We start from the raw sequence: 26488 nt of genomic DNA, 5'->3' as shown, positions 1-26488 counted from the left end.
CCGCATGGAGCTGGAGGGGGCGTGGCCTCCAGCTCCGCCCGAATTTCGGGAGATTTTCGGGAGAAAATTTGTCCCGGGAGGTTTTCGGGAGAGGCGCTGAATTTCGGGAGTCTACCGGAAAATCCGGGAGGGTTGGCAAGTATGGTTTAAAAAGACGGACGGCAGAAGAAACAAGTCCACATTTCAGACAAAATGGCAGAAATATTCAGAAAAGCTTGTTGCTAAGCCTGCTCATGCTAAATGTGGTTAGCGCCCATTTCCTACTGTAAAGCATACTTGGCAACCTTGAGACCTCCGGATTCGGGAGATGGGGTGGGGGTGGAGCGTCCCGGAAGAGTTAGTGTTGCAAGGGGTTCTGGGTATTTGTTCTGTTGTGTTTATGTTGTGTTACGGTGTGGATGTTCTCCCGAAATGTGTTTGTCATTCTTGTTTGGTATGGGTTCACAGTGTGGCGCATATTTGTAACAGTGTTAAAGTTCTTTATACGGCCACCCTCAGTGTGACCTGTATGTCACTTATGTGTGTGTAAAAGCCGCATATATTATGTGACTGGGCCGGCATGCTATTTGTATGGAGGAAAAGCGGACGTGATGACAGGATGTAGAGGACGCTAAAGGCAGTACCTTTAAGGCACGCCCCCAATATTGATGTCCGGGTGGAAATCGGGAAAAATTCGGGAGAATGGTTGCCCCGGGAGATTTTCGGGAAGGGGCACTGAAATTCGGGAGTCTCCCGAGAAAATGGTGAGGGTTGGCAACAGTTGTGGAAAATGTAATTCAACTACGGGAAGAAAACAAATAAACAAACACTGATTAATTGTCATGTACATTTGAACTGTTACGTCAGTGTTTGAGTTTTCTCCGCTGTGGTTCGTACGGGCTGCAGCGGTACTCAGTCAATCATGGAGAAGCCCCAAAATTATAACTAAAGTGGTGAAGCTGTGTTTTCATTTGCACTTCAAGTTTAGTGATAGTTCAAAAAAAAAAAAAAAAATAAAAAAATAAAAAAAAAAAAAAAAAAAATATATATATATATATATATATATATATATATATATATATATATATATATATATTTATAACTTTTAAAAAATTTAGTTACAATCAGTTTATTTTAGCACTGTGTAACTGTGTGTACATCCCTTCTTTTGCAGTTATTATTTTTGTAGTCAAACCTGACCTAAGCCTTGATAATCATCTTTGTGATTACCACATACTTTCATATTATTTGACAAGGTTTATTTTGTTTGAATATAAGAAGTTTAGATATAATTATTGAATATGATTAAAATCAAGAGTAAGATGACCAATTCAGTGTTGATATTTGAGTGGGCCCCGGGCCCCTCTGTAGTGAAAAAGTTGGGCCTTCGGGTCAAAAAGGTTAAGAATCCCTGTATTACGTTTATTTTTTAAATATTTTTTTAAAATAAATAAATTAGTGAGATATAAATTTTTTTTTTTATCAAACAATATAAAATCACTATTGTAAGAAAATTATATTTAAAATAAAATACTAATTGTAATATAAACTGTAACAATTTTGTTGTATTCGTGGATAATTTCTACAAGAAATTAATGTGTAACAAATATTTATTCAAACTATAAAAAAACCTTTTACAATAAAATATATTTAAATAAAAAAATGCTGATTAATTATAAATTACATTTGAAATATGTTGTCGTGTTTAAAAATATACATTTGTATGGTATATTTGAACAATACATTAATGGACTATCACAAAAAACTATAAAAAGAAAATATATTTAAATAAAATAAAAAATACTAACCAATTATAATATACTTAAAATTTTTTTTTTTTTTTTACATTTTTATAACTATTTTTATGGTTTAATTTTACAAAACAATAATGATGTATAACAAATATTTAAACTATAAAAATAAATATTAAAGAATATATATATATTTAAATGAAAAAAGGAAAATAACCACTACGACAGCGTGCTGCCCAAAATAAATACAATTAATTCAAAAATAAAGGTATGAAAATATAGTGAATAATATGACAAATAAGTAGAGTAAAATAATACTCTAAAAGCGCTGAAATATTTGACTTGTTTTGTCTCTGGAATGATTTGCGCAAAACACATGCAACCATTTTTCTTTGAACTCCACTGTCAGCTTTACAGATGTGCTGTGCAGTGCATTAGGCGTTTATTTAGGGTGCAACATTTGCCACGAAGTGCCATGAAACAACTTTTAATGAAGTCAAAGTGACAAAAATGGAATAACGAGGAAGAAGATGACTTTCGGCAGGCTTTTATTTTTGTTCAATTTCATCTCCAAAAGCAAAACAATCTTTTTAAAGTCTTTGTGTTCTGAGCGCTCACTGGTGTCAGCTCCAAAAGTGACGCACAGTGCCGTACTTAATTTAATGAGTCGCTGAAATTTGGCTTGTTATGCACTCAAGATGACACGACCCCAACCTCAGTCAGCGTCTGTGATGAGATGTTTACACGTCGTCATCAGCGTGGGAAAGCAGAAACACCTCTGTTTTCATCCCAGGGAAAAGTTCATTCTATTCATTACAGTCTGTTTCTTTGTGTTATTAAATGAAGTGAAGTGAAGTGAGTTGTATTTATATAGCGCTTTTTCTCTAGTGACTCAAAGCGCTTTACATAGTGAAACCCAATATCTAAGTTACATTTAAACCAGTGTGGGTGGCACTGGGAGCAGGTGGGTAAAGTGTCTTGCCTAAGGACACAACAGCAGTGACTAGAATGGCGGAAGCGGGAATCGAACCTGGAACCCTCAAGTTGCTGGCACGGTTGCTCTACTAACCAAGCTATGCTGCCCCCAATCATAGTTGCATTTCCTCCCTTCTACTTTACGTCATGTTTTTTAGTTTCTCACACTCAAACGATTACTTGAGCGACACTGGACAGAAGAAAATAAACACAAATAAAATATAATAATAAGAATAAAGTAAAACAAACATCGTTGTCATCAATTGGACAATCGAGTTGGTATAGTATGCAAAAAATAGCTGTCACTTCAGAAGAAAAAAATTATATTATAAGAAAAAAGACAATAATCAGTGTAACATACAGTAAGTGTTAATATTACCAGAACAATTTTTGATAGTTATACAGTATAAAGTTGTCAGATTACATTGCTGAAAATAAAAAAAAACAAATACATTATTGCATATATATATATATATATATATATATATATATATATATATATATATATACACATATATATATACTTATATGTATATATATGTATGTATATATGTATATATATATACTGTATATATACGTACAGTATATATATGTATACACACATATATATACATATATATATATATATATATATATATGTATATATATATATTATATATATATATACATAAAATTATATACATAAACATATATATATCATATTGTACAATATATGTATATATAAAAATAAACATATGTATGTATATAGACATATATACATACATATATGTATTTATATACATATATACATACATACATATATGTATATACTGTATACATACATACACATATACATATATACATATACACACATACATATATACACACACATATACATATATATACACCTGTATATACATATATATATACGTATATACACATATATATGTATATACATATATATATACATGTGTATATACATATATATACATATATACATATACATACATACATACATATATATATATATATATATATATACATATACACACACACACACACACACACACACACACACACACACACACACACACACACACACACACACACACACACACACACACACACACACACTCACACACACACGCACACACACACACACGAGATTAAGTCACATGATTATCGAAGTTGTTTTTATATGACTAAAGTCAGACTATAATCAAGTTGTAACTTAATGAGAAATTGTCGTAACATAAAATTAAATCTAGAGTATTTTTGAAGGAAAAAATAATAGAAATACAAGAAATTAAAGTAGGACTAGAATGTCATTAAAATTAAATTGTAGTACAATAATAAATTTGAAAAACTAGTTAAAACATGTTTATATTTTATTTTATTTAAAAAACATTTTAAATATTAAGTTATTACATTTTTTTTAAAAGTACACCAATTTTACTATCCAAAGATAAAAAACAATTAAACATTCACAATAATTGATTCAATTTTGGAAAAAAGGATTTGGAAAATAAAATCATATAATGTGTGCATTTTTTAAAAAACATTTCCAGAGAATAATATCATACTATTCCAGAAAAAAAAAATAATTCTTGGCACAGTGGAGTCAAATTGTGCTGGTCTGAGCCAAGTAACCGCACCAGCCAAGGAATGCTTGTCAGAAATAGATGATCTTTGATGCAGCGGCCTCGAAAACAAATATAGTAGAAGAAGAGCGCGTGTGACTTTGACATTAGTGTGCAGATGGCGAGGCGAGTGCGTCGCTGGAGGAGGAAGATCAATGCTGCTTACAAAGCCATGAAAACATGGCTGCAGGTGAGGAGGATGAGGAGGAGGATTCTTCCTCTGCTCGTCCTTAGCTGCCGGCTCTTCCTCGCTTATTATTTTCAATGAGGTCGTCCGCAGCTGATTATTAATCCGCCGGCGCCGTGCGAGTCAGCAACTGAACCTTACGATTTTAGTGGATTTTGGACATAAATAATAAAATGTAAAAAATGCGTGTTGTTGCATGTTTTGTGATGACTTTAGGGTGAGTGGCGCCCCCTGCTGGCCTGGAGGTTTGCTCGGTGCTTTTTTTTTTTTGGACTAAAGTGCATTTTAAGAAGTGAGTTTGTCAACGTGATGACTTTTAAGTGGTGTCAAACTGAGGCGCTAAACAGCCGGCGGGCCTCAACGCTAACATTTAATGAGCGCAGCAAATCATCACAACTTTCTCGTCTTTGCACAGAAGGCAAAAAAAAACTCAAACAAAAGAACAACCTTTCTTTTGGCACCAAACTTGACTTCTTAACGTAAGCTGCACTTAGCTGCTTTTTACGCTCGGAACACATGTTTTTCACCAGTAATTTTTTTTGGTGCTTTTTCTCTGGCTTTTATGTGACAGACCTTCCAAAAGAAGAAGGTAGCCTTAACAAGAAGGCATGAGAAGGGGAAAAACAACGACAAAAGAGAAGAAATTAAAAAAAATTGCATAAAGAGCTATAGTTAGTTTTCTGTTTTTACACGGGCTTCCGCTTTTATGTCACACTTTAAACAGAAACTTATGTCGGGAGCTTGACTCAAAAATGATCGTTTTAATGTTTTACACCAGTTAATGGTAATATTGTTTGCTTTTTCTTTGGCTTTTATGTGACAGTTCTTCCAAAAGAAGGAGCTGTCTCAACATGGCGTGATAATGGTGAGAGAAGAACCTAAGAAGAAAAACAAAGGATGCTGCAGAAAAGGCTACTAAAAATAGTTACGTACATGATTTGTTACATGACTGGTTAATATGCACTTTTCTGCCTTTCCTCTGGTTTTAATGTGACATTTATTGCATAAAGACAAAAAACTGAATATATTTTTAATGTTTCACACCAGTAAATAGTAATAGTTTTGGCTTTTTCTTTGGTTTTTATGTGACATTTATTCCATAAAGAAGAAAAACAGAATATATTTTTATGTTTTATACCATTCATCCATCCATTTTCTACTGCTTGTCCCTTTCGGGGTTGTGGTGGGTGCTGGAGCCTATCTCAGCTGCATTTGGGCGGTAGGCTGGGTACACCCTGGACAAGTCGTGCTTTACACCAGTAAATAGTAATTTTTTTTGCTTTTTCTTTGGCTTAATGTGACATTTATTGCATAAATAAGAAAAGCAGAATATGTTTTTATGTTTTACACCAGTAAATAGTAATATTTTTTTCTTTTTCTTTGGCTTTTATGTGACATTTTATATAAATAAAAAACATAATATATTTGTATGTTTTACACCAGTAAATAGTAATATTTTTGGCTTTTTATTAGTTTTTTTTGTGACATTTATTGCATAAAACAGAAAAAAATAATATATTTTTATGTTTTGCACGAGTAAATAGTAATATTTTTGGCTTTTTCGTTGGTTTTTATGGGACATGTATTCCATAAAGAAGAACAACCGAATATATTTTTATGTTTTACACCAGTAAATAGTAATATGTTTAGCTTTTTCTTTGGCTTTTATGTGACATTTATTGCATAAATAAGAAAAGCAGAACATATTTGTATCTTTCACACCAGTAAATAGTAATATTTTTTGCTTTTTCTTCAGCTTTTTATGTGACATTTATTGCATAAAGAAGAAAAAAATAATATATTTTTATGTTTTGCACGAGTAAATAGTAATATTTTTGGCTTTTTCGTTGGTTTTTATGGGACATGTATTCCATAAAGAAGAACAACCGAATATATTTTTATGTTTTACACCAGTAAATAGTAATATGTTTAGCTTTTTCTTTGGCTTTTATGTGACATTTATTGCATAAATAAGAAAAGCAGAACATATTTGTATCTTTCACACCAGTAAATAGTAATATTTTTTGCTTTTTCTTTGGCTTTTTATGTGACATTTATTGCATAAAAAAGAAAAACAGAATATAATTTTATGTTTCACACCAGTAAATAGTAATACGTTTAGCTTTTTCTTTGGCTTTTATGTGATATTTATTCCATAAAGAAGAAAAACAGAATATATTTTTATGTTTCACACCAGTAAATAGTAAAATTTTTTGCTTTTACTTTGGCTTTTATGTGGCATTTATTCCATAAAGAAGAAAAACAGAACATTTCCTAAAAATATATTTTTATGTTTTACACCAGTAAATAGTAATATTTTTTGCTTTTTCTTTGATTTTTATGTGACATTTATTCCATAAAGACGAAAAACTGAATATATTTTTATGGTTTTTATACCAAAGACTATACAAATGAGACCCATTACCTCCCTGCTTGGCACTCAGCATCAAGGGTTGGAATTGGGTGTTAAATAACTAAAATGATTCCTGGGCGCGGCCACCGCTGCTGCCCACTGCTCCCCTCACCTCTCAGTGGGTGATCAAGGGTGATGGGTCAAATGCAGAGAACAATTTGGCCACAGTGTGTGTGTGTGTGACAATTATTGATACTTTAACTTAACTTTTTTATGTGACATTTATTCCATAAAGAAGAAAAACTGATAATTCCCCAAAAATATATTTTTATGTTTTACACCAGTAAATAGTAATATTTTTTGCTTTTTTAAATGGCTTTTACAGTATGTGACATTTATTCCATAAAGAAGAAAAACAGAATATATTTTTGTTTCATACCAGTAAATAGTAATATGTTTTGCTTTTTTATGATTTTTATGTGACATTTATTCAATAATGACGAAAAACAGAATATATTTTTATGTTTTTTACACCAATAAATAGTATTATTTTTGGCTTTTATGTGACATTTATTCCATTAAGAAAAAAGGCATGATAATGATTAGAGAAGAACGAACATCCTTAAAAGTTATTCTTTTTAATATTTTTACACCATTTAATATACCATTTTTTGTTGCTTTTTCTTTGGCTTTGTATACAAATTATTCCAAAAGAAGGAGCAGCGTTGTGATGAGAGAAAAATAACACAGAACGTTACATAAAAAGCTATTTGAAAACAGTTCCTTTTTTGGAGGTGTGTCCCGATACAAGGGTTTCACTTCCGAAACGATATTGGAGCCTTGTGTGTTGGCTAAAATATTAGAAAATGTTTGCTCAAGTGAAATGACTCTGACAACAATGGTAGGCATGACAAACATTAACCTAATGACTTGTTTCGTGTTTTGGCAACAACATGTGGTCACAATCATTCACAAAGTCAAGCACACGACTCAGCAAGTTGAAAGATGCGGACACGTTTGTTACTGGATACTTTCAGATAGGCTTCTGCTTTAGAGACTTTGTACGCGTAATAATTATTTGATACTTGCTTATATTGACAAATGTGCTGTTTTAGACTGCAATATTGCTCAATCAAGGACACTTTTTACATACAGTATGTCTAGCTCGTGTGCTTAGCTGTTGGGTAGCTGCTACGGTATATCGCCTACCATGTTTACCTTTTGTAAATGACTTGACCAAAATACAAGAGAACATCAAACTTGTGTGCATCTGACCACAGAACTTTCCTCGAGAAGGTCTCATCTTTGTCCATGTGATGTCAGATGAAACAAAAATTGAGCTGTTTGGCCACAATACCCAGCAATATGTTTGGAGGAGAAAAAGTGAAGCCTTTAATCCCAGGAACACCATACCTACCGTCAAGCATGGTGGTGGTAGTATTATGCTCTGGGCCTGTTTTGCTGCCAATGGAACTGGTGCTTTACAGAGAGTAAATGGGACAATGAAAAAGGAGGATTACCTCCAAATTCTTCAGGACAACCTAAAATCATCAGCCCGGATGTTGGATCTTGGGCGCAGTTGGGTGTTCCAACAGGACAATGACCCCAAACACACATCAAAAGTGGTAAAGAAATGGCTAAATCAGGCTAGAATTAAGGTTTTAGAATGGCCTTCCCAAAGTCCTGACTTAAACATGTGGACAATGCTGAAGAAACAAGTCCATGTCAGAAAACCAACAAATTTAGCTGAACTGCACCAATTTTGTCAAAAGGAGTGGTCAAAAATTCAACCAGAAGCTTGTGGATGGCTACCAAAATCGCCTTATTGCAGTGAAACTTGCCAAGGGACTCGTAACCAAATATTAACATTGCTGCATGTATACTTTTGACCCAGCAGATTTGGTCACATTATCAGTAGACCCATAATACATTCATAAAAGAACCAAACTTCAAGTGTATGTAAACTTTTGACCACCACTGTACATACACAGCCCAGCCCCCGGCCACATTTTTTAAACCCAAAGCGGCCCTCGAGTCAAAAAGTTTGGGGACCCCTGATTATTTAGATTCAAGCCAATATCATCTGATACTTCTTTTCTTTTTTTTTTTTTTTCTTTTTTTGCTGCTATCGGACCGATAGCCGATATCAATATCGGTCAATATTGGATCGGGGCACTGCAAATTATTTTCCACTTTAGCGCTTTTCTGCCAGTTATTCCAACAGAAGGAGCAGCCTCAACAAAGGCTTTTAAAAGACGGAGTTACGGTTGTTAGTTTGATTTCTTACACTTTTCAATATGTTTAAACAGAACAACTGTAAAGATAAGAGTAAATGAATAGTAACAAAAACGTTCAATAAAAAAATGTTGACACTTGGATGTTAAGATATCACTTAAAGATGATATAAGAGCCACAGCTTTACACTGTAACTGACTATTTTCTATCACCATTCATTCTAATGAGGGTAAATATGAAGGCAGTCATTATTCCAAGCATCATCATCATCATCATCGGCGGCGTAGACGCTGACTTTGTGCTGATTATTTTGAATTCTACGCGTGAGCAGCTTCGCCCTGCTTTGTGTCGCCACTGGCGATATGAAACGCATTCATCACGTCGGCGTTTATTGGCGGCGAGCGTGCAAAAACGTCGTCTGGCAAAGTGCAGGTCGAGCTCCTTTGTGCACAGCCTTAATATCCACACCTGTTAATGATGTCCTCATTCATTTGTGAGCAGAAATTAGCCGCGGTAACAAAAAAACCCAGCACGCTGCGGGCTTTGAATTAACACGTGTGAAAAGAAGTTACGGCGGGGGGAAAGTATTTTTAGCCATGTTGTACTGAGCAGCCAGGACAGGACAAGCTGTGTAAAGTGGTGTGTACAGCTCCACTAATGGACATTGGAGTGTTACTTTCAAAGGCAAAATTAAAGTATTGCTAGAAACATCATTTTTATATGGGACTTTATTGTATTATATGTATTAGTACATGTTCCAAAAAGAAAAAAAAAAGCATAAAACACAGTATATTTAAATATATTAAATGTAAAAAAAGGGAATAAATATTCAAAATAAGATCATTAAATGAAATTTGGTTTGGGTACGCCATCATGAGCGCAACACAAGGTTGTAAAAGTTTCAACTACAATTCTAAATTAAAGCTGCAAGCAGCGATGGACGGGACCGACTTTGACGGCACATAAAATCCAAACCGGAGCAGTAATTAAAACTCTTTGGTCAACTTTTAATCAGAAGGGTTCAATCTCTCTCCCAGGCCCGGCCCTAACCAATCTGGCGCCCTAGGCAAGATTTTAGGTGGCGCCCCCCCACATCGGCATTGAAGTGTATATACTCACAAGAAACCGAATAGCTTTGTCTTTGACCTTTTTTTTTTTTACTTACAACTATACCTAATATATAAAGGGGTGGAAAAGTGACTATTACCTGCAGGGCAAACATTAGCTAACCAGAAGGCAATAACAATGTAAACAAAAAACACCTGCTTAAAAGATCTAATACAAATGTCCCTGAGGAATGTAAGGTGGGAGTACTGTAATTACCTAACGTTACATTATTATTTTCCATAACAATTTAGCCCCCTCCACTATATTAACCCGACGTTAAAACAGAACTAGCTATTTATTGATTAGCAATTGCCGAATCATGTAACATTAGCTTAATGCTAAAAAGCCAGCTACTATCACATTCTGTAACAGACAAATCATTTCATGTAGGCTAACGTTACCTACCTGCTAACTCTGTCTTTTCTCGTTTCTACTCCTCTTCTTTTCTCTTTTTTCTTCCCTGGGCACCTGACAGTTTTGGCCGTTTTGACATCTTATGTTGATTTTTTGATGTGGTGACGTCCAAAAAGAGTCATGATACGGGAAGGGAGGGGGCGCACCGTGCGGGGGTGGGGGGGTGGGTGGGGCGTAATGTTGTAACAAATAATATTTCTATTAAATAGGCTTTACTTTGCATTTTAATTAACGTGGGATTATTTTTTGTATTTAGAAATAATAGTATCAACTTTTTTTTTTTTTTCTCCAACATTTGTGGCACTGGCATGGCGCCCCCTGATGGACGGCGCCCTTAGCATTTGCCTATACGGCCTATGCCACGGGCCGGCCCTGCTCTCTCCTGTGCTAGTTTGAAGCCGACACGACAAACGCGCTCAGAGGAGATAATGTTTTAAAAAAGGTGACCGGTTTTTAGAAAACTTTTGTTTTGAAGGGGAAATTGCAAACTTCCTGTGGATTTTTGCTGGGGGTTGTCAATATAGGAAATGTAGGTCTAAGTGAGACCTACATAGAGGTTTTTGTTCCTACTGGAAGTTACAAGCAGTTTTGTCTGAGTTTTCTTCCTAGGAGCAGTTGTGTCTGTGTTTTCTTCCTAGAGGGCGCTAGAGTGCAATTTTGAGTTTTGGAGTTGTTGTTTTTTTATTAAATCGCAATTTTTGCCAGTCCTGATGTGTGTGTCCATGTTTTGAAGCATGTTAAGGGGGTCAAATAACAGCTCAAAGAGGCAAAAGTGACTGTTTTTAGTAAACTTTTGTTTTCAAGGGGGAATTGCCAACTTCCTGTTGATTTTTGCTGGGGGTTGTAAATATAAGAAATGTGGGTCTAAGTGAGACCTATACGGAGGCTTTTGTTTCATGTCTCTAAGACATTCCTACTGGAAGTTACAGGCAGTTTTGTCTGAGTTTTCTTCTTAGGAGCAGTTGTGTCTGTGTTTTCTTCCTAGGGGGCGCTAAAGCGCAATTTTGAGTTAAAAAAATTTTTTTTTTTAAATTAAATCGCAATTTTTGCCAGTCCTGATGCGTGTGTCCATGTTATAAAGCATGTTAAGGGGGTCAAATTACAACTCAAAGAGGCAAAAGTGACTGTTTTTAGTAAACTTTTGTTTTGAAGGGGGAATTGCCAACTTCCTGTTGATTTTTGCTGAAGGATGTCAATGTATGAAATCTTGGTCTAAGTCAGACCTACATAGAGATTTTTGTTTCATGTCTCTACAACATGTCTACCGGAAGTTACAAGCAGTTTTGTCTGTTTTTTTGTCCTAGGGGGCGCGAGCGCAATTTTGAGTTTTGGGGTTTGGTTTTTTGATTAGATGGCAATTTTTGCCAGTCCTGATGTGTGTGTCAAATATGGTGAGTTTTGAAGCAAGTTAAGGTGGTCAAATTACAGCTCAAAGAGGCGGCGGAATAATAATAATAATAAAACGCACAAAATACAATAGGGTCCTCTGTCCCAAAGGGACATTGCGGTCCCTAATAAGATGTCAAAAGCAAACTGAAATCAAATACACACAGCTTAAAGATTGATCAATACCTATTTAAATTTAGTAATACATAAATATGATGGTTTATCAAAAATATAAAAGAAATATACCTGAACAGAACGCTCATGATGGTTACACCAAAAAGTAACGCTATGAATCGCATTTTTCCAAGTTTTTGGGGCATTTTTATGCTACTTCCAAGCATCTCCTTTTTATTATCGTTGATTTTAAATGGTCAAACTAATGCATATTATACATGCATGCCCTAGTAAACAAAAATAAAAGTCATATTTATTTTGATTGTTACATTTTGAAGTACATTTGTGCAGGTGGGTGCGAATGTACCCATTACCAGAGCTGTACACTGCTGCTTTTTCCATTCTATGGTTATCAGCGTCTTCATCACTGGGAACCAGGCAAAAAAAAAAAAAAAAAAAAAAAAAAAAAGCAAAATATTCTTAGAGCTCTCTGCAAAAAATAAATAAATAAAAAATCTTGTGAACACGTACGCCACCGGAGGAACGGCCTTAAAGATGTTTTTGGTTCCTTCTTTGCTTTTATTCAATATTCCCATCCAAGCATGTGATTGTTCGTCGTAGGCGGACGTGTTTCTAATCAGATTTGACAGAAGATTACAGAGGAGGCGCTAAGTGCTTCACCTCCATGGAACGAAACAAAGATCTTCTATGGCAGGAGCGCCCTGCTGTTTTTAAGCGTCATGGCAAGAGTCAAAGACGTTCTGTCTGACGGACACTTTGCTGTTTTTAAGGACCTTCTGATTAAGTCAAATACCCTTAATATGACAGAAGCATGTGGGAGCTATACTGCAAACCCACTCGCCAAAGATCCTCTATAGTGCACAGCTGTTTTTAAAGATCTTTATATCTCCCCCGCTATACTCTGCTTTTTTTTAATTTTTTAAATTTTTTTAGGAATCTACTGTAAACAGTCGAAGATCTTCAATGTGACAGGAACACGTTGCAGTTTTTAAGGACCTACAGAAAAGCCCAATTCTGTTTTTAAGGATAGTCAAAGATCTTCCGTACAAGAAGTACATTCTGTTGTTTTAAAGAAGTACTGCAAACATCCTGTTCAAAGATCATTAAAATAGCAAACACATTGCTGTTTTAAAGGATGCATTGCAAACATGCTGGACAAAGAAAAAATACTAGTCAAAGATCCTGTATATGATAAGCACACTGCTGTTTTTAAGGATCTACTGTAAAAACTCCAGTTCAAAGATCCTTTATACAGCAAATGCACTAAAGTTTTTAAGAATCTACTGCAAAATTGCTAGAAAAATATTCTCGATACAACGGGGATCTACTGTCAACAGTCAAAGATCCTGTATGTGACAGGAACCCATTGCAGTTAAGGACCTACTGGGAAAAGCCTAGTCAAAGATGCTCTAAATAACAAGCACACGTTGCTATTTTGTAAGATCTACATCAAGTATGCGAGTTAAGACAAGCGCACTCTGCTATTTTTAAGGATTTGCTGTGAAAATGCTAGTCAAAGATCCTCTATGTCAGTGGTCCCCAACCTTTTTGTAGCTGTTTTTTTTTTTTTTTTTTTTTTTTAATAACGAAATACAATCATGTGTGCTTACGGACTGTATCCCTGCAGACTGTATTGATATACATTGATATATAGTGTATATATTGTGTTTTTATGTTGATTTAATTAAAACAATAAAAAATTAAAAAAACATTTCTTGTGCGGCCCGGTACCAATCAGTCCGCGGACCGGTACTGGGCCGCACAAGAAAAAAACAAAAAAACATTTTTTTTTGGGTAGACAATTTGGGTAGACAAAAGTCAGAGTTGATCAGGAAGACCCCTGCCAGGGCAGCACCAAGGGCTCCCAGTCCTAGAGTCCACATCTAAAACATTTTTTTTATTTTTTATTAAATCAACATAAAAACACAATATATACCAATCGGTCCGCGGCCCGGTGGTTGGGGACCACTGCTCTATGTGACAAAACAAAACAAAAAAACGCTAGTTCAAAGATCCACAGCACATTGTTGTTTTTTTTAAGAATCAACAACTAAAAGTATTGTCCAAGATCCTCTATATGTCACAGTGTTGGGTTTTTAGGAACCTACAGCAAAGAATCAATACGTGGGCGCCATAAAAAAAAAATCACTTGATTAAAGTACAGTGTTTTATTTTCCTATATTCAAACACAGTGTCACTGTTCAAACTGCGTGTAAAGTTACAGTGGCCAAAAATATTAGATATACTTGGTAAATAAAACCTCTGCCTTGTTTTTAATGAATACATAAGCCTACTGCGCTACTGTACTTTAATGTTAGTCATTATGGTGGTACTTGGTGGAAAAAGTTTGAGAATCTAAATGACAAGAGAAAGACTTTGAAAGGTTTAAATCATTTAAGTTTTTACATATTAATGTAAATATTACGCATATATGTTATATTTTATATTGCTTTTAGTCTATTTTATACCTGCATTGTCCTTTCCATCTCTTCCATCATTTGTAACAATTTCCCTTGTGGATCATTAAAGTTTGTCTAAGAGTAAGTTAAAACGTGAGACTGTAATCCCAATATTTACAACATGTTTAAAATCTCGATGAGAAAGTTTGACGGAGCAACACAAAAACGCCGCTCCAGTATTAAAGCAGCAATCAGTAAAAGTCCCTCAGCCCTACGGAGGCCGGAGCACCAAGTCCCAGTTTTTGGCGCACTGAAAGTAAAAATGACGACCGCACACAATTTGAACAAGTTATTCTTTAATTTGGCACCATTGAAAAACCGCATGATAGGCAGTAGAAGAAAAAGGTCGAAGGACAGCAAAATAAAATAACCACGGGGCTGCTTGACGCGTTACATAACGCAAAAAAATAATTTGTTTTTAACTCTTTTAAAACTATTTCCTTGCACTTTAACACTCACAGGGTTCATTGTGGACAATGTGAGCTGAAAAGTGATAATAATATTTAAACTACGATTAAAAGTCCAAATTAATTAATGGTCAAAAAAGGCAATTGTCTGACAAAAAAAAATATTTTGATGATACAAGTAAGGGGGAAAAAAACCCCAGTGTGTTTGTCACTTTTTGTTTTGGCGCATCACACAAACAAGTGAGTCAGATGAGCACAATTGTAACACTTTGGAAGGAATGAATGCAAAGACCTCGGTCAGGAAGGCAAAACGTAAACATAAAGTTTATTTTGATGCAACCATCCCCGGGTTTACACTCGCTGCACGACCCCTAACTCCCTTTCTTTGCAAATGTTCTTGTTGGACACGCCAGCTCTCGTGGCTCCGTTTATCTCATGGATAAAAGATCCTGCTGTGTTTTCCACTAGAAGGAAAAGATCCTCAATACAACAGGAGAGCTCGGCTGTTTTTGAGGACTTCCCGCGAAAACAATTTTCAAAGATCCTGAAAATAACAGGAGAGCTCTGCTGTTTTTTTTAAAGATCAACCACAAAAAGTAAAAAAATCCTATACTTGAAGGAGCTCTGCTGTTTCTAAGGACCTACTGCAAAAACACTAGTCGAAGATCCTATATATAACAGGAGCATTCTGCTGTCTTTAAGGACCGACTAAAAAAACACTAGTCAAAGATCCTATATATAACAGAAGTGCTCTGCTGTGTTTAAGGACCGACTAATGAAACACTAGTCAAAGATCCTATGTAAAACAGGAGCACTCTGCTGTGTTTAATGACCAACTAAAAAACACTAGTCAAAGATCCTATATATAACAGGAGCACTCTGCTGTGTTTAAGGACCGACTAAAAAAACACTAGTCTAAGATCCTATATATATACCAGGAGCGCTCTGCTGTGTTTATGGACCGACTAAAAAAACACTAGTCAAAGATCTTATGTATAACAGGAGAACTCTGCTGTGTTTAGGGACAGACTAAAAAAACACTAGTCAAAGATCCTATATATAATACGAGCACTCTGCTGTTTTTATGGACCGAGTAAAAAAAAAAAACACTAGTCAAAGATCCTATATATGACAGGAGTTCTCTGTTGTGTTTAATGACCGACTAAAAAAACACTAGTCAAAGATCCTATATATAACAGGAGCACTCTGCTATGTTTAAGGACCGACTAAATAAACACTAGTAAAGATCCTATATACAACAGGAGCGCTCTGCTGTGTTTAAGGACCGACTAAAAAACACTAGTCAAAGATCCTATGTATAACAGGAGAACTCTGCTGTGTTTAGGGACAGACTAAAAAAATACCAGTCAAAGATCCTATATATAACAGGAGCACTCTGCTGTGTTTAAGGACCGACTAAAAAAATACTAGTCAAAGATCCTATATATGGGGGCGCTCTGCTGTGTTTAAGGGCCGACTAAAAAAAAAAACACTAGTCAAAGATCCTATATATAACAGGAGCGCTCTGCTGTGTTTAAGGACAGACTAAAAAAACACTAGTCAAAGATCCTATATATAATACGAGCACTCTAGTGTTTTTATTACTCGGCCCTTAAAAACAGCAGTCAAAGATCCTATATATAATAAGATCACTCTGCTGTGTTTAGGACCGACGAAAAAACACTAGTCAAAGATCCTATATATAACAGGAGCGCTCTGCTGTGTTTAAGGACCGACTAAAAAACACTAGTCAAAGATCCTATATATAACAGGGGAACTCTGCTGTGTTTAAGGACCGGATAAAAAAACACCAGTTAAAGATCTTATATATAACAGAGCGCTCTGCTGTGTTTAAGGACCGACTAAAAAAACACTAGTCTAAGATCCTATATATATAACAGGAGCGCTCTGCTGTGTTTAAGGGCCGACTAAGAAAACACTAGTTAAAGATCCTATATATATAACAGGAGTGCTCTGCTGTGTTTAAGGGCCGACTAAAAAAACACTAGTCAAAGATCCTATATACAACAGGAGTGCTCCGCTGTGTTTAAGGACCTACTAAAAAAACACTAGTCAAAGATCCTATATATAACAGGAGCGCTCCACTGTGTTTAAGGACCGACTAAAAATATACTAGTCAAAGATCCTATATATATATATAACAGGAGTGCTCTGCTATGTTTAAGGACCAACTAAAAAAAACACTAGTCAAAGATCCTATATATAACAGGAGTGCTCTGCTGTGTTTAAGGGCCGACTAATAAAACACTAGTCAAAGATACTATATACTGTATAACAGGAACGCTCTGCTGTTTTTGAGGACAAACTACAAAAATAATAATCTAATATCTAATAGGAGTGTTCTGCTATTTTGGAGACAAACTACAAAAACAATAATCAAAGATCCTATGTATACCAGTAGTGCTCTACTGTTTTTGAGGACCGACTAAAAAAACACTAATCAAAGATCCGACACATAACAGGAGTACACTGCTGTTTTTGAGGTCCAACGACACAAAAACGATAGTCGAAGATCCTATATATATCACAGGAGCGCTCTGTAGTGTTTAAGGACCACCTACAAAACCATAATCAAAGATCTTATATATAACAGGAGGGTTCTGCTGTTTATTAGGAACTACTGAATAACACTAGTCAAAAACCCTATGTATAACATGAGTGCTCTGCTGTTTTTGGGGACAAATTATTAAAATAATAGTCAAAGATCTAATGTCAAAAAGGAGGGCTCTGCTGTTTTTAAGTACGTACTGAAAAAATGTGACTCAAAAATCTTATTTAAAACGTTTTTTGAAAACACACTACAAAACGATAGTCAAAGATCCTATAAATCCGGTAGTGTTTTTCTGTGTTTAAGGACCTACTCAAAAAATGCTGGTCAAGGGTCAGCAGTACGCTGCTGTTTTTTGAGGACCGATAAAAAACGATAGTCAAAGATCCTACATAAGACAGGAGAGCTCTGCCGTTATTGAGGATCTGCTGCAAAAATGCTAGTCAAAAATCGTATACATAACAGGAGTGTTCTGCTGTTTTTGAAGATATACTGCAAAAATACAAGTCAAAGATCCTACATTTGACAGGAATGTGCTGCTGTTTTTTAAAGTCTGACTGCAACAAGTCAAATATCCTATATTTGACAGGAGTGCACTGCTGTTTTTTAAAGTCTGATTGCAAAAAGTAAACGATCCTACATTTGACAGGAGTGTGCTGCTGTTTTTTAAAGTCAGATTGCAAAAAGTCAAAGATCCTATATTTGACAGGAGTGTGCAGCTGATTTTTAAAGTCTGACTGCAAAAAGTCAAAGATCCTATATTGATGTTTTTTAAAGTCTGACTGCAAAAAGTCAAAGATCCGACATTTGACAGGAGTGTGTTGCTGTTTTTTAAAGTCTGACTGCAACAAGTCAAAGAGCCTACATTTCACAGGAGTGCGATGCTGTTTTTTTAAAAGTCTGACTGCAACAAGTCAAAGATCCTATATTTGACAGGAGTGTGCTGCTGTTTTTTAAAGTCAGATTGCAAAAAGTCAAAGATCCTATATTTGACAGGAGTGTGCAGCTGTTTTTTAAAGTCTGACTGCAAAAAGTCAAATATCCTATATTGCTGTTTTTTAAAGTCTGACTGCAACAAGTCAAAGAGCCTACAATTGACAGGAGTGTGCTGCCGTTTTTTAAAGTCTGACTGCAACAAGTCAAAGATCCTACATTTCACAGGAGTGCGCTGCTGTTTTTTTTAAAGTCTGACTGCAACAAGTCAAAGATCCTATATTTGACAGGAGTGCGCTGCTGTTTTTTAAAGTCTGATTGCCAAAAGTCAAAGATCCTACATTTGCCAGGAGTGCGCTGCTGTTTTTTAAAGTCTGATTGCAAAAAGTCAAAGATCCTATATTGATGTTTTTTTAAAGTCTGATTGCAAAAAGTCAAAGATCCTATATTGATGTTTTTTTAAAGTCTGACTGCAAAAAGTCAAAGATCCCATATTTGACAGAAGTGTGCTGCAGTTTTTTAAAGTCTGACTGCCAAAAGTCAAAGATCCTACATTTGACAAGAGTGCACTGCTGTTTTTTTAAAGTCGGACTGCAACAAGTTAAAGATCCTACATTTCACAAGAGTGCGCTGCTGTTTTTTTAAAGTCTGATTGCCAAAAGTCAAAGATCCTACATTTGACAGGAGTGCGCTGCTGTTTTTTATAGTCTGATTGCAAAAAGTCAAAGATCCTATATTGATGTTTTTTTAAAGTCTGACTGCAAAAAGTCAAAGATCCTATATTTGAAAGGAGTGCGCTGCTGTTTCTAAGCATTTACTTCAAAACCGCTACCTCAAAGATCCTCTTCTTTAAGACAAAAGTATCATGCTGGTTTTGAGGATCCCCTGCAAGAAATCAAAGATCCTCTATAACAGGATACGACAGGTGTACTTTGCTGTTGTTAAGAATCTCTATTTTCAGCTGCGGCGTTCATTTGTTCAATTATTAGAGTGGAGGCCGTTATTAGAAGAACTCGGCCAGCTGTGGACTTATTTGGGGTTCTTTGTTGACATTTATTGGGTCAAAACAAAGAGGTCTTTGCATTCACACAGAAAAAAACACACAAAAAAACACCCAGCAAGAAACTAAATTGCGGTCATGTGGCTGCCGAAAGGAAAGGGGGCGGGGTTTAGGGTGGTGGTGATGTGCTTATTCTTCTTCTTTTTGCCACAAGTGCGTCGACGTAAGGCACAGGCACAGTTTCCCCTCTCTCAAGAGCGTCTCTCGCGGTTCTTTTTGTTTAGTTGGAGTTCTTCCTCCAGTTCTTTGTAAAAAAAAAAAAAAAAAAAAAAAAAAAAAATTTTTTTTTAAATGCCGTCGCAGTGCAAGAAACAAGGAGTGTGACCACAGGGCGGGATGAACGTGACCCATTAAAAAAAAATAGCATTTGCAAGAAGAGATGCTGGTTTCACAGTGAAGTCAATCACTTTTTGTTGTCGCTCCTACTTTCCGGCAGCGATGGATGGCGTGAATCGTCAGCCGCACATCTGAAACTTGAAGCCACATCCTGGGAAAAAAAAAACAACTATCGACATGCGACTAATAAACGGTAATTAATTTGAAGTCGAAACTATTCCTTGAGCTATTTTCATGGGGTAATATTAGCTCCCATGTTTACAAGTTGCACTGCCCCCTGCTGGACAACCTGGGTCAATGATTCTCAAACTGTGGTACGAGTAGCACTGCTGGTACGTAGGCGCCATCTAGTGGTACTTATCTATTTCAGGTGTAGCATTTATTTATTTCTGCTATTTTTAAATGCCTGTTAAAAAGGCTTGGCAAAGATCATTTATATGACAGGAAAGTTCTGCTGTTTTGAAGGACCTACTGCACAAAAGCTAGACAAAGATCTTCTACATGACAGATGCCCCGTGCTGTTTTTAAGGATATCCTTTTTTTTGATACATCAAAATAAAAAAATAACTGTTCATAGATCCTTTATATGACAGTGGAGTACTGCTGCAAAAACCTTAACCTCTTAAGGCCCAAGCTGTTGTTTACATGCATTTTTTAATTTTATTTAATACATACTAAATAGTGCTGCTAGGATCCAACTCTCAAATCCCTTCACTGGCTTCCTGTTCCACTCAGGATTGAATACAAAGTCTCCCTACTAACCCACCAGTGCCTCCATGGAAATGCCCCCCTCTACCTCAAAGAACTACTCACCCCCAAATCCTCCACACGACACCTCCGCTCCGGACAGGCTAGCCTCCTCCAACCTCCGAGGACAAAGCTACGAACCATGGGAGACCGGGCTTTCTGCTCCGCCGCTCCCAGTCTGTGGAATGCTCTCCCTGACCCCCTGAGGGCACCACAGACTGTGGATGCTTTTAAAAAAGGCTTAATAACCCTTCTTTTAAAAAAAGCCTTTTTATAGATATATGCATACTAGTTCTAGCTATTACGCTGTTCTAGTTTTTATTTTTATTTTTTTATTATATTTTTATTATTATTATTATTTTTTCAATACAGTAGCACTTTGAGGATGTTTGCTCAATGTATTTTATTTTTATTTTAAAAATAAAATCTATTATTATTATTATTATTTCTATTTGCTATTTGGGCTTATTGGACCCTAATTAGAATAAAAACTAAAAATCACCTTTTAACATGATGTACTTAGTCCATAAGTACACAAATGTGTACTTCATGTGTAGTGACATGCTAATTTTTATTTTTACACTTTTTTTTTTCCAAATTCCATTGTATGTTTTACTAGAGCTAAAAGGTGCTGTCCACGCATGTGGCCACTAAAGCCTTTAGAGGGTTATTCAAAGATAATTTATAAGACATAAGTGTTCTGTTGTTTCAAGGATATCTAATACATCACAGCTGTTTTTAAAGATCTTTTCCAAAAACACTTGTCAAAGATCCTCTATAAGGCAAGAGTTTTCTGCTGTTCAAAGATCCTCTATATGTCAGGGACCCTTTCACAAGCATTTTTGCAGTATGCTCTTAAAAACAGCAAATATCCTCGACACCAAATCACCAAAATGATTCACGAGCGCGGCCACCGCTGCTGCTCACTGCTCCCCTCACCTCCCAGAGGGTGGAACAAGGGGATGGGTCAAATGCAGAGAGTAATTTCACCACTATTAGTGGTACTTTAACTTTAACTTTACATGACAGAAATGCAGCTCTGCCTTGAAAGATCTACTCCCAAAACACTAGTCAAAGATTCTTTATTAGACTCGAATGTTATGCTGTTCATCCATCCATCCATTTTCTACCGCTTGTCCCTTTCGGGGTCGCGGGGGGTGTTGGAGCCTATCAAACATCCTCTATATGTCAAGAACACTTTTCTGTTTTGAAGAACATTCTGCACAGTTGCTTGTCAAAGATCATCTCTACATGACATGAGTGTTCTGCTGTTTTAAGGATCAACTGTAAAAAGTTGAAGATCATACATTTGACTGCACAGCTCTGCTGTTTTTGAGTATTGAGTGGAAAAAACACTAGTAAAAGATCCTCTATACGACAGCAATGTTCTGCGGTTTAAAGGATCTACTGCGAGTCAAATATCCACTATATATCAGAAACACTTTGACAAATATTTTTTTTAAATGTTCTTAAAAACAGCAAAAAAAACCTCTATAAGACAGGAGTGTTTTTAAGGATCTATTCCAAAAACACAAGTCAAACATCCTCTACGAGACACGAGTGTTCTGCTGTTCAAAGATTCTCTATATGTCAGCACGACTTAGAAAAAAGCTTTTTTGAAGAATGTTCTTAAAAACAGCACATATCCTCAAAAAGGAAAGCAGCACTGTGCTGTTTTTATGGCTTAATTCCAAAAACACAAGTCGAAGATCCTCTATAAAACAGGAGTGCTCTACTGTTTCAACAATCCATTGCTAGTCAAAAATAGTGACGTTCTGCTGTTTTTAAGGATCAATTCCAAAAACACTAGTCAAACATCCTGTACAAGACACGAATGTTCTGCTGTTCAAAGATCCTCCAAAGCTTTTATGCAGAATGTTCTAAAACAGCAACAATCCTATACAGGACAGGAGTTTTTCTTTTCATTTATATGGCAAGAGAGTTCTGCTGTTGTTAACTATCAACTATAAAAAGTCAAAGATTCTATATTTGTCAGGACAACGCTGTTTTAGGGATGCATTTAAAAAAAAAAAGTAAAAGATGCTCTATAAAACCGTAATGTTCTGTTTTTTTGAGGTTCTACTGCTAGTCAAAGATTCTCTTTATACCAGAAACACTTTGACAAGCATTTGTGAAGATTGTTCTTAAAAATAGCAAATAACCTCAACATGACGGGATCGTTTCAAAGACAGTAGTCAAAGATCCTCTATAAGACAGGAGTTTTCTGCTGTTTAAGGATCTAATGCTAGCCATATATCTTATATATATGACAGGAAGATCCAGCTGTTTTTAAAGATCTACTGATCGTCAAAGATCCTCTATATGCCAGGAACCCTTTGACAAGCATTTTTGCCAATTGTTCTTAAAACAGCAGAGACTCTTCATATGACAGGAAGGCCCTGCTGTTTTAAGGACCGACTGCTCGTCAAAGATCCTCTATAAGACAGGTGTGTTCTGCTGTTTTTAGGGATCTATTGTAGGAACATAGTAAAAGATCATGTATATAACAGGAAGGCCCTTCTGTTTGTAAAGATTTACTGCTCGTCAGAGATCCTCTAAATGTCAGGTACACGTTGACGAGCATTTTTGCTAATTGTTCTTAAAAACAGCAAAGATCCTGTATATAACAGGAAGGCCCTGCTGTTTTTAAGGACAGACTGCTCGTCAAAGATCCTTTGTAAGACAGGAGTGTTCTGCTGTTTTAAGCATATACATAGTAAAATATCTTGTATATAACAGGAAGACCCTGCTGTTTTTAAGGATCTACTGCTCGTCAAAGATCCTCTAAATGCCAGGAACACTTTGACAAGCATTTTTGCAAATTGTTCTTGAAAACAGCAAATATCCTGTATATGACAGGAAGGCCCTGCTGTTTTTTAGGACTGATTGCACGTCAAAGATCCTTTATAACCCGGGATTGTTCTGCTGTTTTAAGCATATATTGCTGGTCAAATATCTACATGACAAGGGAATTCTGCAGTTTTTAGGAATCTACTGCAGGAAGTAAGGATATACTGCTCGTCAAAGATTCTCTAAATGCCAGGAACACCTTGACGAGAATGTTTGCAAATTGTTCTTAAAAACAGCAAATATTTTGCATATGACAGGCAGGCCCTGCTGTTTTTAAGGACCGACTGCTCGTCAAAGATCCTCTAAATGCCAGGAACACTTTGACGAGCATTTTTGCAAATTGTTCCCAAAAACAGCAAAGATCATGTTTATGACAGCAAGGCCCTGCTGTTTTAAAGGATCTACTGCTCATCAAAGATCCTCTAAATGCCAGGAACACTTTGACTATCATTTTTGCAAATTGTTCCCAAAAACAGCAAATATCATGTTTATGACAGGAAGGTCCTGCTGTTTTTAAGGACTGACTGCTCGTCAAATATCCTTTATAAGACAGGAGTGTTCTGCTGTTTTAGGCATATATTGCTGATCAAATATTATCTATATGAAAGGGGAGTTCTGCTGTTTTTAGGGATCTACTGCAGGAACCGAGTAAAAGATCCTGTATTTAACAGGAAGATCCTGCTGTTTTAAAGGATCTACTGCTCGTCAAAGATCCTCTTAATGCCAGGAACACTTTGACGAGCATTTTTGCAAATTGTTCTTAAAAACAGCAACGATACTGTATATGACAGGAAGGCCCTGCTATTTTTAAGGACCGACTGCTTGTCAAAGATCCTTTATAAGACAGGAGTGTTCTACTGTTTTAAGCATATATTGCTGGTCAAATACTATCTATATGACAAGGGAGTTCCGCCGTTTTTAGGGATCTACTGCAGGAACATAGTAAAAGATCATGCCCTTTTTAAAGATCTACTGCTCGTCAAAGATCCTCTAAATGCCAGGAACACTTTCATGAGCATTTTTGCAAATTGTTCTTGAAAACAGCAAAGATCCTGTATATAACAGGAAGGCCCTGCTGTTTTTAAGGCCTTGCTTATCCTCTAAATGCCAGGTACATTTTGACAAACATTTTTGCAAATTGTTCTTAAAAATAGCAAATATAATAATATATAATATGATAATATAAAGGGGAAGTTTAAAAAAAGTACAAATATTTTGGAAGTACCCCGCTGTAAAAAGTTTGAGAACCATTGATCCTGTGTGCAGCTTTTAGCGTGGTGGTCAATCCTTAGGATGAGTGGTCAAGACAGGAGTGGGCGTGGCTTGTTGCCGCGGGTGATCACGCTAGTGGTTTTCTGGTACTGGATCACTGTTTCTTGCCGTGGTGATTCACGATGAAGAAGTATGGCAGTTTGGATCAACACAAAGCAGCCTCGGTGATATTTCCCGATGCGTGCGGAGACAAGAGGCTCCTTTCCGATCATTTAAAAAAAAAAAGAAAAAAAAAAAAGTCTCAGGTAATCTCGTGTAAGTTAAAACGACTGTTCTTCACGCAGAAAGCGACGTAATACGACGTAATAAATACACTGTCCAGAGTTTTTCCCACTCAGGTATCTTTTTTTTTTTTTTTTTTTTTACAAAAATACGAGTCCGAGTGACAGCTCATGCTTCCGTGTTTGCAGTGAAGCAGTCTGGATTCGGGGATACCTGCGAGTGTTCCTGATTGGCTGAGGGCTCAGTCCTAGAGGCAGACGCTGTCGCTGATGTGGCAGGTGGAGCCCGTCCCGGCCTGCGAGAGGTAAAGTCTCCCGTTGGGGCAAACGCAGACCTCGTAGACCATCTGCCTGGTGCCGGAGGACGAGGAGCTGCCAGACGAGGCCTTGCCCTCAGGCAGGCGCATCAGGCGAATCCTGCGAGCGTCCAGAGAGATCTAGGAGAGGAGAAGTGATCTTCATTCATTATATGACTTAAGTACTTCATGTTGTGCTTGTGCACGAGCAACATCCTGCACTTTGACTTACTGTTTATTTCTATCTTGAAAGGTGGTGGTTATCACTAATAATTGGCAGGAGGAGTGATCTGCGTTGATTATTTGACCTGCATTTTGTGTTTGTGTTTCTCTGGGCTTTGTGGATTGTTCAAGTCTTTTGGGTTATTTCTATTATGCAAAGTGGTGGTTATCACTAATAACTGGTAGGAGGAGCGTTCACATGAATTATATGAGTCAAAGATCCTACATTTGACAGGAATGTGCTGCTGTTTTTTAAAGTCTGACTGTAAAAAGTCAAAGATGCTATATTGCTGGGTTTTTTTTAAGTCTGACTGCAAAAAGTCAAAGATCCTACATTTGACAGGAGTGCGCTGCTGTTTTTTAAAGTCTGACTGTAAAAAGTCAAAGATGCTATATTGCTGTTTTTTTAAAGTTTGACTGTAAAAAGTCAAAGATCCAATATTGCTGTTTTTTAAAGTTTGACTGCAAAAAGTCAAAGATCCTCTATTGCTGTTTTTTAAAGTTTGACTGCAAAAAGTCAAAGATCCTATATTGCTGTTTTTTAAAGTCCTGACTTCAAAAAGTCAAAGATCCTACATTTGACAGGAGTGTGCTGCTGTTTTTTAAAGTGTGACTGCAAAAAGTCAAAGATCCTCTATTGCTGTTTTTTAAAGTTTGACTGCAAAAAGTCAAAGATCCTATATTGCTGTTTTTTAAAGTCCTGACTTCAAAAAGTCAAAGATCCTACATTTGACAGGAGTGTGCTGCTGTTTTTTAAAGTCTGACTGTAAAAAGTCAAAGATCCTATATTGCTGTTTTTTAATGTTTGACTGCAAAAAGTCAAAGATCCTATATTGCTGTTTTTTAATGTTTGACTGCAAAAAGTCAAATATCCTATATTGCTGTTTTTTTTAAGTTTGACTGCAAAAAGTCAAAGATCCTATATTGCTGTTTTTTAATGTCTGACTGCAAAAAGTCAAAGATCCTACATTTGAC

The 26488-nt window shown here is 36.1% G+C and overlaps 1 protein-coding gene across 3 annotated transcripts in view; it reads right to left on the bottom strand.

Moving 5' to 3' along the window:
• Positions 1-19829: 19829 nt before the first annotated feature.
• The window catches only part of sgcd (sarcoglycan, delta (dystrophin-associated glycoprotein)), a 547116-nt gene continuing 540457 nt past the window's right edge, over positions 19830-26488 (bottom strand). Inside the window, exons 8-9 of one of the 3 annotated variants that reach the window (XM_061962678.2) lie at positions 25210-25432; positions 19830-20056 (exon numbers count right to left, since the gene is read on the bottom strand). In XM_061962678.2, the coding sequence (XP_061818662.1) occupies positions 25244-25432 (189 nt within the window). In that variant the 3' untranslated portion in view covers positions 19830-20056; positions 25210-25243. Of the gene's footprint in view, positions 20057-21187; positions 25433-26488 lie in introns of those variants that run through there. The other 2 variants (XM_061962681.2, XM_061962680.2) reach the window with 2 other exon arrangements.

The sequence above is a fragment of the Nerophis lumbriciformis genome, linkage group LG09 (genome assembly GCF_033978685.3).
Source record: "Nerophis lumbriciformis linkage group LG09, RoL_Nlum_v2.1, whole genome shotgun sequence".
In the NCBI taxonomy this organism is placed as follows: Eukaryota; Metazoa; Chordata; class Actinopteri; order Syngnathiformes; family Syngnathidae; genus Nerophis; species Nerophis lumbriciformis.
The sequence above is the reverse complement of the archived record's forward strand: the minus strand, read 5'-3'. Positions and strand labels throughout refer to the sequence as shown.